The 17,276-nt window shown below is 60.1% G+C and overlaps 1 protein-coding gene across 3 annotated transcripts in view; it reads left to right on the plus strand.

The window, feature by feature from the left end:
- The window catches only part of PRR12 (proline rich 12), a 40,932-nt gene extending 25,991 nt beyond the window's left edge, over positions 1 to 14,941 (plus strand). For all 3 annotated transcript variants that reach the window (XM_084905761.1, XM_084905756.1, XM_084905757.1), the window contains 8 exons: positions 1,543 to 1,659; positions 2,663 to 2,796; positions 4,046 to 4,578; positions 9,675 to 9,800; positions 9,906 to 10,003; positions 12,792 to 12,938; positions 13,144 to 13,239; positions 13,833 to 14,941. In XM_084905761.1, the coding sequence (XP_084761887.1) occupies positions 1,543 to 1,659; positions 2,663 to 2,796; positions 4,046 to 4,578; positions 9,675 to 9,800; positions 9,906 to 10,003; positions 12,792 to 12,938; positions 13,144 to 13,239; positions 13,833 to 13,979 (1,398 nt within the window). In that variant the 3' untranslated portion in view covers positions 13,980 to 14,941. The remainder of the gene's footprint in view (positions 1 to 1,542; positions 1,660 to 2,662; positions 2,797 to 4,045; positions 4,579 to 9,674; positions 9,801 to 9,905; positions 10,004 to 12,791; positions 12,939 to 13,143; positions 13,240 to 13,832) is intronic.
- The last annotated feature ends 2,335 nt before the right edge of the window (positions 14,942 to 17,276 follow it).

A 17,276-nucleotide genomic window follows, 5' to 3' on the forward strand; every position in this document is an offset into this window, starting at 1 on the left:
TCCTTGTCAGCGCACATGCCCGGGTTGCACACTCAATCCCCAGGGGTGGGCATTCAGGAGGCAGCTGATGGATGTTTCTCTTCCACATCCATGTTTCTCTCCTCCCTTCCTCTCTAAGTCGGGGGCGTGTCTGCTGAGCGTGGAGGGGTCTGCATGGCCTGCTGTGCAGGGGCAGAGTCTCTCCGTGCCCACCGGCCGCCTGCCGAGGGCTTTGGGGCCGGGGAGGATGTACATGGACTTCTCCGTCCTTGGGCCTCTGGCCTGGCTCCCTGAGGAGCCGGAAGGAGGGCTGAGAACCACGTTTCCTGGAGGAAAGCACTTGAGGTGGGGACCCTGCGTCCCTGGCCTATCTGCCTCCCGGCCCATCCTGCCTCACTCTCCTTTGAGGCTCTGGACCGCGTTTGCATTGGGCTATGGATCTGATCGGTTGATCTGATTGGTCTGAGGGACAGAGGCATCGTGACTGTGGGAGCCAGTCGCCCTTGACCCCAAACCCAGGGTGGATAACCGACACCTGGCAGGCAGCAGCCCTCCCTGCGGCCTCTGCTGCCGGGACAGACATTACTAATTGATCCCAGCACTCGCGCCTGCTGAGCCTGGTGCTCGGGGCAGCCATGGCCAATCGATTGGAGTGATCGTCCAGATGCTGCTGTGGCCCCTTGTGGCTCCTCCATCTCTGGGTCAGCACGATGCATGTACCCCCGTGTGCTTAGTCTTTGCGTGTCTGCACCACCGCGAGCTGCTCCCGTCTGGAGCCACAGCCGTCACACACGCCCCGCAGCCCTGGCCACCACCCAGGCCCCGCGAGGAGAGGGACACTGTCCTTCCGAGATGCATTTCGGTGTCCCTTCTTCCAGGAAGCGTTCTGGGACTCAGACTGAGGTCAGGGTCCGTTCTCTAGGCGTCTGGGGTATCTGCCATTAACACATTTATTTTATTTCTTTTAAAAAAAAAATACACTTTATTGATTTTTTACGGAGAGGAAAGGAGCGGGATAGAGAGTTAGAAACATCGATGAGAGAGAATCATGGGTCAGCTGCCTCCTGCAACACCCCCTACTGGGGATGTGCCTGCAACCAAGGTACATGCCCTTGACCGGATTCAAACTTGGGACCCTTGAGTCTGCAGGCCGATGTTCTGTCCACTGAGCCGAATTGGTTAGAGCCATTAACACATTTCTTTTTTTTTCCTTTTTTTAAATTATTTAAAAAATATTTTTTATTGATTTTTTTATAGAGAAGAAGGGAAAGGGATAGAGAGTTAGAAACATGGATGAGAGAGAAACATCCATCAGCTGCCTCCTGCACACCCCCCACCGGGGATGTGCCCGCAACCAAGGTCCATGCCCTTGACAGGAATCAAACCCGCTCAGCGGATAGAGCGTCCGCAGGCCAACGCTCTATCCGCTGAGCCACACCGGCTGGGGCTGACCACGATGTTTTTGTCTAAGGGGGTGGGTACCGAGGGAGGTCGGAGGGCCGGGAATGGGGGGGGGGGGGCAAGGCGCAGGCCCGGTGCTGACCGCCGCCTCGCCGCCCCCAGCTGGCGCTGCAGACGGGCCGGGAGCCGCCGCCCATCTGGCGGGTGCAGAAGGCGCTGCTGCAGAAGTTCACGCCGGAGATCAAGGACGGGCAGCGGCAGTTCTGCGCCACCAGCAACGTAAGCCCGGGCGGCGAGGGCCCGCCGGGGTGTCCGTCCGGGTGTCCGCCCCCCGGGGTGTCCGTCCGGGTGTCCGCCCCCCGGGGTGTCCGCCCGGGTGTCTGCCCTCCCGGGGTGTCCGTCTGGGTGTCCGCCTCCCGGGGTGTCCGTCCGGGTGTCCGCCTCCCAGGGTGTCCGTCTGGGTGTCCGCCCTCCTGGGGGCGGGAGTCTCCGGGCCGGGGTGTCCGTCCGGGTGTCCGCCTCCCGGGGTGTCCGTCCGGGTGTCCGCCCCCCGGGGTGTCCGTCTGGGTGTCCGCCCCCCGGGGTGTCCGTCCGGGTGTCCGCCCTCCCGGGGTGTCCGTCCGGGTGTCCGCCCCCCCCGGGGTGTCCGTCCGGGTGTCCGCCTCCCGGGGTGTCCGTCCGGGTGTCCGCCTCCCGGGGTGTCCGTCCGGGTGTCCGCCTCCCAGGGTGTCCGTCTGGGTGTCCGCCCTCCTGGGGGCGGGAGTCTCCGGGCCGGGGTGTCCGTCCGGGTGTCCGCCTCCTGGGGTGTCCGTCCGGGTGTCCGCCTCCCGGGGTGTCCGCCCCGGTGTCCGCCCTCCTGGGGGCGGGAGTCTCCGGGCCGGGGTGTCCGTCCGGGTGTCCGCCTCCCGGGGTGTCCGCCCCGGTGTCCGCCCTCCCGGGGGCGGGAGTCTCCGGGCCGGGGTGTCCGTCCGGGTGTCCGCCCTCCCGGGGTGTCCGTCCGGGTGTCCGCCCCCCCCGGGGTGTCCGTCCGGGTGTCCGCCTCCCGGGGTGTCCGTCCGGGTGTCCGCCTCCCGGGGTGTCCGTCCGGGTGTCCGCCTCCCAGGGTGTCCGTCTGGGTGTCCGCCCTCCTGGGGGCGGGAGTCTCCGGGCCGGGGTGTCCGTCCGGGTGTCCGCCTCCCGGGGTGTCCGTCCGGGTGTCCGCCTCCCGGGGGCGGGAGTCTCCGGGCCGGGCTGCCCCCTGGGGCGGGCGGTGCGGGAGTCTCCTCTGTGCCTCCCCCCGCAGTACCTGGGATATTTCGGGGACGCCAAAAACCGGTACCAGCGCCTCTACGTGAAGTTCCTGGAGAACGTCAACAAGAAGGACTACGTGCGGGTCTGCGCGCGGAAGCCCTGGCACCGGCCCCCGGCGCCCGTCAGGTACCGGGCCGGGCCGGGCGGCTGGGCCAGGGGCTGGGGGCGGACCTGCGGCAGGACACTGTCAGGAGGCGGGACAGACCCAGAGAGAGGAGGGTCCAGGGCCGGGGACAGGCCCAGGGAGGGACGGACAGGCCCAGGGAGGGAGGGATGGACAGGCCCAGGGAGGGACGGACAGGCCCAGGGAGGGATGGATGGACAGGCCCAGGAGGGATGGACAGGCCCAGGGAGGGATGGACAGGCCCAGGGAGGGATGGATGGACAGGCCCAGGGAGGGATGGATAGACAGGCCCAGGGAGGGATGGATGGACAGGCCCAGGGAGGGATGGACAGGCCCAGGGAGGGATGGATGGACATGCCCAGGGAGGGATGGACAGGCCCAGGGAGGGATGGACAGGCCCAGGGAGGGATGGATGGACAGGCCCAGGGAGGGATGGATGGACAGGCCCAGGGAGGGATGGACAGGCCCAGGGAGGGATGGATGGACAGGCCCAGGGAGGGATGGATGGACAGGCCCAGGGAGGGATGGACAGGCCCAGGGAGGGACGGACAGGCCCAGGGAGGGATGGATGGACAGGCCCAGGGAGGGATGGATGGACAGGCCCAGGGAGGGATGGATGGACAGGCCCAGGGAGGGATGGATGGACAGGCCCAGGGAGGGATGGATGGACAGGCCCAGGGAGGGATGGATGGACAGGCCCAGGGGGAGATGGACAGGCCCAGGGAGGGACAGGCCCAGGGAGGGATGGACATGCCCAGGGAGGGATGGACAGGCCCAGGGGGGATGGACAGGCCCAGGAGGGATGGATGGACAGGCCCAGGGAGGGATGGATGGACAGGCCCAGGGAGGGATGGATGGACAGGCCCAGGGAGGGATGGACAGGCCCAGGGAGGGATGGACAGGCCCAGGGAGGGATGGATGGACAGGCCCAGGGAGGGAGGGATGGACAGGCCCAGGGAGGGATGGACAGGCCCAGGAGGGATGGACAGGCCCAGGGAGGGATGGACAGGCCCAGGGGGAGATGGATAGGCCCAGGGAGGGATGGACAGGCCCAGGGAGGGATGGACAGGCCCAGGGGGAGATGGATAGGCCCAGGGAGGGATGGACAGTCCAGGGCAGGGGACAGTCCAGGGAGGATCCGCCTCAGTGACAGGGAAGGTCTGCGCTGAGAGCTGTGGGCTGGGCAGGGGTCCCGGGGGAGAGCCTGGGTGTCTGGGGGTGCTGACTGTCCCCTCCCGTGCCCCCTCCCAGGCGCTCGGGGCAGGCCAAGGGCCCGGCCTCTGCGGGGGGCAGCTCGGCCCCCGCCCCCAAGGCCCCGGGGCCGCCTCCTAAGCCCGAGACCCCCGACAAGACGGCATCCGAGAAGCCCCCGGAGCAGCCCCCCGAGACCGCGGCGCCCGAGCCCCCGGCCCCCGAGAAGCCGTCCCCCCCTCCGCCTGCGGAGAAGGAGCAGGAGGAGAGGGAGCAGGAGAAGGAGCAGGAGCAGGAGCAGGAGAAGGAGCAGGAGAAGGAGAAGGAGAAGGAGAAGGAGCGGGGGGCCTGGGGGGACCGGCTGCTGCGCGGGGAGCGGGGCCCGGGCGGCCGGCAGGCGCGGCCGGAGCGCGGCCTTGCGGGGCAGTCCGCTGCCCGGCTGCCCAAGACCCGGCCGGCCAAGGTGAAGGCCGAGCCGCCCCCCAAGAAGAGGAAGAAGTGGCTGAAGGAGGCGGCGGGCAACGCGGCCGGCGGGGGCCCGGCCGGCAGCTCCTCGGACTCGGAGTCGTCCCGCGGGGCGCCCAGCGAGGACGGTGAGGCCCGGCGGCCCGGAGCGGGGGAGGGGGGGAATGGGGGGTGGACAGGGGGCGGACAGGACACTCCGGGCTTCAGAAGGAGGCATGGGCAAGGGCTGTCCGGAGAGTCCAGGTGACATGAGTAAGACTGTCGCAGTAATAAGTAAATGAACAATGCCAGCAGGAGACCAGCTGGTGTGGCTCAGTGGTTGAGCATCGACCTAGGAACCAGGAGGTCAGGGTTCGATTTCCGGTCAGGGCACATGCTGGTGGGGGGGGTGTGCGGGAGGCAGCTGATCAATGATTCTCATCATTGATGTTTCTCTCCTCCCTCTCTCTAAAATGAATTAAAAAAAAAAAAAAATATGCTATGCCCTAGCCAGTTTGGTTCAGTGGATAGAACGTCCGCCTGCGGACTGAAGGGTCCCGGGTTCGATTCTAGTCAAGGGCATGTACCTTGGTTGCGGGCACATCCCCAATGGGGGCTGTGCAAGAGGCAGCTGATCGATGATTCTCTCTCATTGATATTTCTAACTCTCTATCCCTCTCTCTTCCTCTCTGTAAAAAAAAAAAAAAAAAAAATCAATAACATATATTTTTGAAAAAAAAACATCAAAAAAAACTAGCCAGGCTCTAACCAGGTAGTGCAGTTGGTTAGAGCATCATCCCAATACACCAAGATTGCAGGTTCGATCCTGGTCAGGGCACATGCGAGAATCAATGCATAAATAAGTGGAACAACAAATCAGTGTTTTTCTCTCTCTCTTCCTCTCTAAAAATCAACCAATAATAAAAAATAAAAAATAATTTTTTTTTTTTTTTTAAATATAACTAGCCAGTAGCTAACAACGATGGGCATCTCATCACGTGATGGGCTGTCTTCTAAGTTCCTTGCTCATCTCACAGCAGTCTTAGCGGTGGGTGCTGCCCTCACCCTCACACGCAGCTGGGGATGTGCCCGCAACCAAGGTACATGCCCTTGACTGGAATCGAACCCTGGACCCTTCAGTCCACAAGCTGAGGCTCTACCCACTGAGCCACACTGGTTAGGGCGGTAATCGATTTTTAGAGCATTTACATCATCAAAGAGGAAAACCCTGCACCCTCTGGCTATCACTCCCATGGATTGGTGCTCTGTCCCCTTTCCTGGCTGAATACCATTCCATTGTATGGATCGACCCCGTTGTACTTATCCACGTGCCAGCTGGCGGGCCTTCGGGCGGCGTCGCCGTTCGGTTAATGCTGCTCTGAGCATACACGGACAGCCCTGGGTGTTGGGGGCCTGGGAAATGGGAACTGAACTCTGTACTCTTTTTTTTTTTTTAATTGATTTTTTTACAGAGAGGAAGATAGAGGGATAGAGAGTTAGAAACATCGATGAGAGAGAACCATCCATCAGCTGCCTCCTGCACACCCCCCACCGGGGACGTGCCTGCAACCAAGGCACATGACCAGAATCGAACCCGGGACCCTTCCGTCCGCAGGCCGACGCTCCACCACTGAGCCAAACCGGTTTCGGCTGTACTCTTTAAAAAAAAAAAAATATATATATATATATATATATATATATATATATATATATATATTATTGATTTCTTGCTGAGAGAAAGGGAGAGGGATAGAGAGTTAGAAACATCAATGGGAGAGAAATATCGACCAGCTGCCTCCTGCACACCTCCTACTGGGGATGTGCCAACAACCAAGGTCCATGCCCTCCACCGGAATCGAACCTGGGACCCTTCAGTCCACAGGCCGACGCTCTATCCACTGAGCCACACTGGTCAGGGCTGAACTCTGTACTCTTAGGGGGAGCGGTTTCCCTTCTAAGGATCCGTATCCATCTCTGGGTCTAGGGACCCCCCTCCTTGTGCCCCCCCCCCCCCGCCCCATTCAGCCAGGACTCCCTCCAGGGGAAGGACCGGATACACCGAAGGCTTTGTCCCGTCCGGAGGCCTCAACACCAGCCCTCCCAGCCGCCCTCTGTGTGCCAGACGCGGGCACTCTCTCCTCTCCCGGGTCCCCAGAGAAAGTTCTAGAAAGACGCTGCGGTGCCGGCTTCTCTCCCCTTCCTTCCCTCCCCTCCCACCCAGCGTCCTCAGCCTCTTCCTGCGGGTGCTTACTGAGCACCTGCTGAGCAGAACAGACAGAAAACACGTGTCCTCACGGGGGCTCAGAGTCCAGCCGGGAGGCGATCGGATAGCGGGTTACATAATATTATAGAACACAAAACAGCAGGAAAGCCCACCCGGGGAGGCCGGGGCGCAGCTGAGGAAAAGGAATCCGGGGAAGAGGATCCGGGCGGCACCCTGGGCGACGTTTTTGGGGGGCAGGGGAGCCGTGGGGAGAGGCTCGGCGGTGACATCACTGGAGCAGAGGTCTGGACGCAGCTGGGCCATGTGACTGCGAGGGAGATCGGGACCGAGGCCAGGGCTGGAGGCAGCGGGAGCAGGTGACGAGGGAGGGCAGAGCGGGAACAGGACCAGCCGACACCGGTGTGGCTCAGTGGATAGAGCGTCGGCCTGCGGACTGAAGGGTCCCAGGTTCGATTCCGGTCAAGGGCATGGACCTTGGTTGCGGGCACATCCCCTGTGGGGGGTGTGCAGGAGGCAGCTGATGGATGATTCTCTCTCATCGATGTTTCTAGCTCTCTATCCCTCTCTCTTCCTCTCTGTGAAAAATCAATAAAATATATGTTAAAAAAAAAAGAACAGGACCAGATCTGGGAGGGACAGGGGGCCTGGGGCTTTGGGGCCGAATGGCGGGATTTCATCCCGAGCCACGCAGGAGATGGCGGTGGGTTTGGGCTGAGGCCTGATGGGTCTGACCCCCCCACTGCCTAGGGGAACGCCAGATCCTTAAAACGGCTGTCACCGGGACCCTCACCAGGGACCCCCGATCGGCATACACCACGTGCACGTGTCTCCGGCCGCTTTGCTTCCTCCCGAAGGGGGCGCCGCGCCCGCCCCGGGCCTCCTGCTTGTCTCTCCCCGCCCTCTCCCTCCGCGTGTCCCTCCGCGGCCGGCCTTGGCCTTGGCCTTGGCCTTGCTGCTCCTCGCTCTCGCCGCTCCCCCGGCGGCTCCCACACGTCCCCGCGAGCCTCAGGGCCGCCTCTTCCGCGGCCGCCCTCCAGGCCCCCCCGGCCCCTCCCTCCGGGGCCCGCGGAGCGCCTCCTCCTAGACTTCCCGTCCCAGGGGCGGTCCCCGTGGCCACCGCCACCGGGCCAGGCACCGGAGAGGGCCCCAGATCTCCCCCGCTCACTGCCCCCCCCACTCTGCTCTTTCCCCACCCCCGTCTCCATAGCCTGTCCCTCCTGCCCTGCTCCAGCCTCACTCTTTCTTACTTTAAAAATATATATATATTTTATTGATTTTTTTAAAAAAAAATTTTTATTGATTTTTTTACTGAGAGGAGAGAGAGGGATAAGGAGTTAGAAACATCGATGAGAGAGAAACATCGATCAGCTGCCTCCTGCATGCCCCCTACTGGGGATGTGCCCGCAACCTTGACCGGAATCGAACCCGGGATCCTTCCATCCGCAGGCCGACGCTCTATCCACTGAGCCGAACCGGTTTCGGCACCTCCTCCTTTCTTTTTCTTTCTTTCTTTTTTTTTTTTTTTTTTATGAAATATATTTTATTGATTTTTTACAGAGAGGAGGAGAGAGGGATAGAGAGCTAGAATCGTCGATGAGAGAGAAACATCGACCAGCTGCCTCCTGCACACCCCCTACCGTGGATGTGCCCGCAACCAATGTACATGCCCTTGACCGGAATCGAACCCGGGACCCTACAGTCCACAGACCGACGCTCTACCACTGAGCCGAACCGGTTTCGGCACCTCCTCCTTTCTTACCTGGCCCATTGCCCTGAGCTCTGGCCTCAGGCCTCCAGCCAGTGCCCCACCCGGCCTCAGAGGGTCCTGGTACCCCTCCCCCCTCCCCTGCCCAGCCCTCCCTGGCCTCCTGGCACCCACTGGCCGTGTCCCGCTGGCACTGATAACGCCCCGTCCACTCCTATCTCCTCCCTCCATCTCTCCCTCTGCGATCTGATCTCTGGCTTGATTCACCGGCTCAGACACCAGCTAGGCTGCTGCTTCAGACTTGGTTGAAGCTGCATGGAACTAGTGCTAAGGTGACCAGACGTCCCGATTTCCAACAATTTTTTTTTAATATATATATTTTTTTATTAATTTTTTTTACAGAGAGGAAGGGAGAAGGGTAAAGAGCCAGAACATTGATGACAGAGAAACATCAATCGGCTGCCTCCTGCACACCCCCCATTGGGGATGCGCCCACAACCAAGGTACAATGCCCTTGACCGGAATCGAACCCGGGACCTTTGAGTCCGCAGGCTGATGCTCTACCCACTGAACCACACCCTTTAGGGTATGATTTCCAACCATGTGTCCCGGGACCTTTTTAAAACGTCGAGGGACATATTGTTGGAAATCGGATGCCTGGTCACTTTAATGCCGAAACTGGTTTGGCTCAGTGGATAGAGTGTCAGCCTGAGGACTCAAAGGTCCCGGGTTTGATTCCGGTCAAGGGCATGTGCCTTGGTTGCGGGCACATCCCCAGTAGGGGGCGTGCAAGAGGCGGCTGATGGATGATTCTCTCTCATCGATGTTTCTAACTCTCTATCCCTGTCTCTTCCTCTCTGTAAAAAATCAATAAAATGTATATTTTAAGAAAAGAAAGAAAGAAAGAAAGAAAGAAAAAGCAAGCCGAAACCGGTTTGTCTCAGTGGATAGAGCGTCAGCCTGCGGACTGAAGGGTCCCGGGTTCGATTCCGGTCAAGGGCATGTACCTTGGTTGCGGGCACATCCCCAGTGGGGGATGTGCAAGAGGCAGCTGATGGGTGATTCTCTCTCATCGACGTTTCTAACTCTCTATCCCTCTCTGTTAAAAATCAATAATAAAATAAAGTCAGACAGGAAGCTTAGCAGCCGGGAAGGCTGTTCCCTATCGCTCTTCCCCGTTGCTGTCTCCTGGCCGGCCGCCCGCCCCGTGGGCTGGGCCTCCGGAGAGCTGGGGCTTCTCTCCTGGTCCCGGTGCTGGGGACACCCGGGGGCGCAGAGCAGGGCGGAACCACGAGCCCCGCCCTGTGTCCCCGCAGAGCGGGCGGTGCCCGGGCGGCTGCTGAAGACGCGGGCCATGCGGGAGATGTACCGGAGCTACGTGGAGATGCTGGTGAGCACCGCGCTCGACCCCGACATGATCCAGGCCCTGGAGGACACGCACGGTGAGCCGGGCGGAGGGGGGAGCGGGCGGGCAGCCCTCCTGTGCCCCCAGCCCCCACCGCGCCCTGGGGGGGCCGGGGCCCTCCTGACGGCCCTCCCGCCTCCAGACGAGCTGTACCTCCCGCCCATGCGCAAGATCGACGGCCTCCTGAACGAGCACAAGAAGAAGGTCCTGAAGCGGCTGTCGCTGAGCCCGGCCCTGCAGGTGCGGGGGGCTGCGCGGGGGGCTGCGCGGGAGGCTGCGGGGGAGGGGCTGGGCCCAGGTCAGGCATGGAGCACACGGGCGCAGGGTCCCCAGAACACCTGGAGGGAGCGCGGGCTTGGCAGGAGAAAAGTTGAGAGCAGGGGTGCCTGAGGTCTGGGATGGGCTGCTGGTGGGGAGGCCCAACAGAGTGCGGTTGTGGAAGGCAGGTTTGGGGACAAAAGGTAAACTGAGGCCTGCAGGAAGGGCTCATTGACATAATACAGGCTCTTTGACAGAGAATCTCAGGCTTCAGTATATATATATATATATATGTATATAAAATTGATTTTTTACAGAGAGGAAGGGAGAGGGAGAAAGAGTTAGAAAGATCCATCAGCTGCCTCCTACACCCCCCTCACTGGGGATGTGCCTGCAGCCAAGGTACATGCCCTTAACCGGAATCGAACCCGGGACCCTTCAGACCGCAGGCCAACATTCTAGCCTAGGGGTGTCGAACTCAATCAGAGAAGGGGCCAAAATCTAAAATCCAGCCTAAATCGCGGGCCGAATGGTTTACTGAATAGTCATAAACTGACAATGTCATAAACTGACAGTGGAGTGCAGTGATGACAGCGGGGTGCGGGCCACATTGCAAGGCCTGGCGGGCTGGATTTGGCCCGCTGACCTTGTGTTTGACACATGTGCTCTAGCCACTGAGGCAAACTGGTCAGGGTAGTATTTTTTTAAAATACATTTTTATTGATTTTGGAGAGGAAGAGAGAGGGAGAGAGACACATCAACGCCGCACACTGGGGACCAAGCCTGCACCGCAAGCATGCGCCCTTGACCAGGAATCGAACCGTGATCGACACTCAACCACTGTGCCATGTTGGCCGGTCCATCTGTGTGATTTCTTTCTGGAATGGCTAGGGTTCTGAGGTGGAATGTCGGGGTGGCCCCAGGGAATTCTGGGATAGGACATAAGCCCTGAGATTCTGATAGGGAAGTCGGTGTCATGCTGAGAATCTTGGGGTGGAATGTTAGGGTGATGCGGATCCCTGGGATGCACCCTGAAAATTCTGAGGGACGTGCTTGTGGGTCAGAGAATTCTAGGATGGGTTTTGGGCTGGCTTTGGAAATTCGTGGCGGGATGTTAGTTTGTAGGGCCTAAAAAGTTAACTTGGTTTTGGAGCCCTGGCTGGGATGTTGAGAGCGCTCTTGAGAATTCTGGGATTGGCTGGGAGTCTGGCTCTGAGGAGTCTGGGTCGGATCTCCTGCTAGGGTTAATAATTCTGTTATTTGGCTCAGTGGATAGAGCATTGGCTCTTGGACTGAAGGGTCCCGGGTTCCATTCAGGTCAAGGGCATGTATCTTGGTTGCAGGTTCCCAACCGTGGTCAGGGCACATGCAGTAGGCAATCAATCAGTGTGTCTCTCACATCAATGTTTCTCTGTCTCTCCCCCTTCCGCTCTCTAAAAATCAATGGGAAAATATTATCAGGTGAGGATTAACAAAAATAAAATAAATAAAAATCAGATCTTTTTTTTGGGAAAAAAATTCCATTGTTAAGAAAAAAAGGAGCCCTGGTCGGTTAGCTCAGTAAGTTAGAGCCTCATCCTGATACACCAAGGTTGGGGGTTCCATCCCTGGTCAGGGCACGTACAAGAATAAACCTACGAATGCATAAATAAGTGGAACAGCACATCGATGTTTCTCTCTCCCTCTCCCTCCCTCCCTCTTCTCTAAAAATCACTTTTAAAAATTATTTTAAACAAGACAAGCCATTATAGGATGCAGGCATACCTCATCTTACTGGGATTCACAGATATTGCATTTTATTTTTATTTTTATTTTTATTTTTATTTTTATTTTTATTTTTTTACAAATTGAAGGTAAGACCCTCCACCAGCAAAAAGCTTACCGCTTGCAAAGGCTCAGATGATGGTTCACATTATTTTGACAATACAATATTTTTAAGTGAAGACATGTACATTTTTTTGTAGACAGAATGTTATTGCACACGCAGTGTTCTACAGTATAGCGCCGTAAACCTACTTTCATATGCACCTGGAAATCAAAAATTGTGTGGCTTGCTTTATGGCGATACCCGCTTTATGGCGATGCCCGCTTTATTGCGCTCTGCTTTATGGCGGCGCCTGCTTTACGGCAATGCCCGCGGTATTGCGGTGTCGCTTTACGGCAATGCCCACTTTACGGCAGTCGGCGTGGAGTGGAGCCGGTGTTGCCAGGGGATGGCTGTACTGGGGTCGGTCTGTGGGTTCCGGGGTGGAATGGCAGCCTGGCTTTAGGATTCAGGGATGGAGTGTTACCTGGCTCCGGGGATTCTGGACTTCCGGCTGGTCGCAGAGTGTTGAGGAGGGTTTTGGGGTGGCTCTGAGGGTCCTGGGCCGGGAACAGGCATACTGGTCACCCGCCCGCAGGCCTAGGCTCCCGGGGCCTTGGAAGAAGCGAGACTCCCCCCAGTTTTCTTTCTTTCTTTCTTTCTTTAATATATATTTTATTGATTTGTACAGAGAGGAAGAGAGAGGGATAGGGAGTTAGAAACATCGATGAGAGAACCATCGATCAGCTGCCTCTTGCACGCCCCCCACTGGGGATGTGCCCACAACCAAGGTCCATGCCCTTGACCGGAATCGAACCCGGGACCCTTCAGTCCGCAGGCCGACGCTCTATCCCCTGAGCCACACCGGTTTTGGCCCAGTTTCTTGATCTGCAGCCTGGGGGGAAACTGAGGCCTCTGAGGGCCGGGCGGAGGGTGTGGTGCCCGCTGACCCTCCCTCCCCCGCAGGACGCCCTGCACACGTTCCCGCAGCTGCAGGTGGAGCAGAGCGCGGAGGGCTCCCCCGAGGACGGCGCGGTGCGGCTGCGGCCGGCCGGGGAGCCCTACAACCGCAAGACGCTCAGCAAGCTCAAGAGGAGCGCGGTGCGGGCCCAGGTGCGCCGGCGGGCAGGGCTGGGGGGAGGGGGCTGTCCGGGGCTGGGGGGGCTGTCCGGGGCTGCGGGGGGCTGTCCGGGGCTGGGGGGGGCTGTCCGGGGCTGGGGGGGGCTGTCCGGGGCTGGGGGGGGGTGTCCGGGGCTGGGGCGGGGGGGGGTGTCCGGGGCTGGGCGGGCGCTGAGGCTGCCCCACCCCGTGTGCCCAGGAGTTCAAGGTGGAGCTGGACAAGTCCGGGTACTACACGCTCTATCACTCCCTCCACCATTACAAGTACCACACCTTCCTGCGCTGCCGGGACCAGGTGAGTCCCCCCGCCTCCCCACATCCCCACAGCGCCCTGGGGAGCTACCCCTATTGGCTCTTCCAGGGGTCCAGGCCCCCAGCCCCTCCTCCCTCAGACCCAGGGGTCCAGGCCCCCAGCCCTCCTCCCTCAGACCCAGGAGCCCAGGCCTCCAGCCCCTCCTCCCTCAGACCCAGGGGTCCCGCTCCCAGCCCCTCCTCCCTCAGACCCAGGGGTCCCGCTCCCAGCCCCTCCTCCCTCAGACCCAGGGGTCCGGGCCACCAGCCCCTCCTCCCTCAGACCCAGGAGTCCAGTCCCTCCTCCCTCAGACCCAGGAGTCCAGGCCCTCCTCCCTCAGACCCAGGAGTCCAGTCCCTCATCCCTCAGACCCAGGAGTCCAGGCCCTCCTCCCTCAGACCCAGGGGTCCAGCTCCCAGCCCCTCCTCCCTCAGACCCAGGAGTCCAGTCCCTCCTCCCTCAGACCCAGGAGCCCAGGCCCCCAGCCCTCCTCCCTCAGACCCAGGGGTCCAGCTCCCAGCCCCCCTTCCAGGACACTGATCCCTAGACCCCTGGTGGCGGTGGCGGCCGGGCCCCAGCTCCGTGTCCCCCCGCAGACGCTGGCCATCGAGGGCGGCGCGGAGGACCTGGGCCAGGAGGAGGTGGTCCAGCAGTGCATGCGGAACCAGCCGTGGCTGGAGCAGCTGTTCGACTCCTTCAGCGACCTGCTGGCCCAGGCCCAGGCGCACAGCCGCTGCGGGTGACCCGCCCGCCTGGACCGCGGACTGGGACAGAACCGTGTCTTCAGGCCCCGCCTGGACCGCGGACTGGGACAGAACCGTGTCTTCAGGCCCCGCCTGGACCGCGGACTGGGACAGAACCGTGTCTTCAGGCCCCGCCTGGACCGCGGACTGGGACATAACTGTGTCTGCAGGCGCTGGCCCGAGGCCCTGCCGCCAGGGAACGGGGGAGGGGCACCGGTCAGGGTGTGTCCGTGCTGACCCTCCGGGGCAGGGTTCAGAGTTCGACTCCCCTCTCCCCCCAGCCCTCTCCGCTCCCTCCCCAGCCCTCCCGCTGTCCGGTGTACAGAGAAATTATTTATATATATGTATAAATGTCTATTTAGTACCGGTTCCCCTCTCCCCCATGCCCCATTCCCCCCCCTCCATGGCCATAGCCCTCACCCCCTCCACCTTGTACATAATGTATAGGAAAAATCTATGTATGGTTGAGGGGGGTGGGGCTGCTTTTGAGAGCTGGGGGACCCACTGACCGCCCCCAAACCCCCCCGTTACAGGCCAAGATCTTTGCTAAAAGGCCATTCCCTCCCCCAGGGCTTCCGGTGGGAGGGGGAGAACGCATCTTGTTAATTATTTTTAATCTTATTTATTGTACATACCTGGGGCGGGGGGCGGGGAGGTGGAGGGGGGAGACGGGTCCCCTCCTTTGGCCCCTCCCATTCCTTTTCTACTGCGATTTGTCTGTGTCTCTCCCCGCGCTCCTCCCCAACACACACCACCCCCATCCCATTGTCGTCTGGATGTGGTTCTATTTTTTATTGGTCTCCCCTCCCCGCTGCTCCCCTCTCTCTAACCCTCTCTGCTCCCACCTCCCGCCTCCCCCCTCCACCCGTTGTCTCTTGCTCTTTCTCGGGCTTCTGTACGACTCAACTTGTATACACTGTGTACACAAAACCAGCCAAACGAAAACCCAACGGCAAACACTCGACCGTCGGCTGGCCTGGCTCTGTCCTGCGGCGTATGGGCGGCCGGGGGTGGGGGTGGGGGTGGGGGTACGGCCGAGGGTCTGGAAATGGATGTGGCCTTTCTGGAGCCCTGGGTGGTGGACCATGTATCGGTTATGTCTTCGCTGTGTAACAAGCAGCCCGCCCCAGAATTTAGTGGCTTGAAACAAGGAGCATCATCAAATGGTGTCTGAGGACCCGGAATCTGGGGGCGGGTGAACTGGGTGGGGGCTGGCCTAGCTCTGTCCCAGGGATGCCATTGGATCCTCTGCCAGTGGGCAGGCTTTCTGGGGGAGGAGGAGGAGCTGTGGGACGGAACATCTGAGCCATCTTACCCCAGGACCGAAGGTGGGGATTTGCCTGGAGTTTCAGGATCTAATTTTTTTAAATTTTATTACTATTGATTTTTTTTTTTACAGAGAGGAAGGGAGAGGGGGAGAGAGTCAGAAACATCGATGAGAGAGAAACATCGATCAGCTGTCTCCTGCACACGCCCCACTGGGGATGTGCCCACAACCAAGGCACATGCCCCCACCCGGAATCGAACCTAGGAGCCCTCAGTCCGCAGGCCCACGCTCTATCCACTGAGCCAAACCGGTCTTGGCAGGATCTACTTTTTATTATTATTATTATTATTATTATTATTGATTTTTTTTTTACAGAGAGGAAGTGAAAGGGAGAGAGAGTCAGAAACATCGATCAGCTGTCTCCTGCACACCCCCCCCACTGGGGATGTGTCAGCAACTAAGGTACATGCCCTTGACCGGGATTAAACCCGGGACCTTTCAGTCCGCAGGCCGACGCTCTATCCACTGAGCCAAACCGGTTTTGGCGTGAGCCAAATTTTTTAAACTTCTTCTAACGCCACTTCTTCAACATAGACTGGCCCAGGCCGTGGTATTTTGTGGAAGAGCCACACTCAAGGGGCCAAAGAGCCGCATGTGGCTCGCGAGCCGCAGTTTGCCGACCACAGGTCTAGACCATCCCCACTGTGATGGATGGTTTCACAGAATGTCTGGAATCACGTGAGACCGTAATGGGAGTTATTAATGGGCTGTGGACTCTCTGGGATCCTCTGAATCAGCTAAGAGCATCGAGAATGGACTTGAACCCTGGGGTGCTGAGCGTGTCGCCTCGGAGGGAGTGGCACATTCCGGGTTCTGGGTTGAATGGATGCCACCTGGAGGCCAGAGTCCCCAGGATCAGCCTTGTCCCGGGACAGAGCTCTGCCCTAGGATGTGGGTGGCGTGGTCAGAAGGTGGCCATTGGGGTTCAGATACCCTCGTGGTTGGCCCTTTGTCATTCAACTGTTCCAGCTGAGTCTCAGCTCTCGCACTATCAGAGTAATAGCCTCCAACCCTCAGTTTTGTCATCTGTAAAATGGGCTTTCGGCAAGATGAAGGGAACCTGTGTGAAGCGCTGGGCACTGCGAGCACTTGGCTGCTGTTACCCTCAGAAGGAGACCTGAGAGGTGTGTCGGAGGTCCAAGAGATGACAAGAAGGACCGACAGACAGGATGACAGATGGACGAAGGACCCAGAGAGACAGTCACTGACAGAGCCCGGGGGAGGCGGGATCCGGAGAGGAGAGCCGCACGGGGGCACACATGTGCCCAGGGCGATGCCAACAGGGTCCCGCCAGCCTCTGGCTGCTGCCTGATGGGTGTGGAATGGCGGTGGCGGCCAGTTGTCATGTGGGTTTGTACGAGTGCCTTGTTCCGGGGGCAAATGCGAGCTCTCGGCTTCTCCCGGGGCCTCTTGGGGCCTCCGAGAGCCAGGGTGTCCCGGCCAAGGACTTGGCGCTGTTTGGCAACGCAGCCAGAACTCAGGCCTTGTGCTGGGGCGTGCCTCACCCCTGGCTGTGGGCCTTCGGTGGGGGTGTCGGGTCTTCTGTGGAAACTGCTAGAAACATCCCCCCCACGGGCCCCGCCCCGCCCCCGAGGTGGGGGAGGAGGAGGGGGAGGAGAGGGAGCGAGCCTGCGGGACAATACATCGGAGCCTTGCTCATTCCCGGGCGGAAGGTGGAGCCGGTGCCAAGGATCCTGTGATAACGAAAGCCGGGAGGGGACAGCCAGCGATCATTGTTCTGCTCCGGAGCACAGAGGGACAGTCCTGGTGCCGGGCCTCCGGCCTGGGACGTGGCTCTGTGGTCGCCCACATCACACAGGGCGCGGAGGACAAGACAGAGGCCCTGCGACGGAGGCGGTGGGGCTGGGCTTGAACCCGGGCCCAGGAAGTGGGTTCTGGGTGGGTGGGTGTGCGGAGAGCACTCTGGCCGGGGACCCGGATGTGGGGGGAGGGGCCGCAGGCCGTGGACT

This window comes from Pipistrellus hanaki, assembly GCF_964339955.1.
Source record: "Pipistrellus hanaki genome assembly, chromosome: 15".
In the NCBI taxonomy this organism is placed as follows: Eukaryota; Metazoa; Chordata; class Mammalia; order Chiroptera; family Vespertilionidae; genus Pipistrellus; species Pipistrellus hanaki.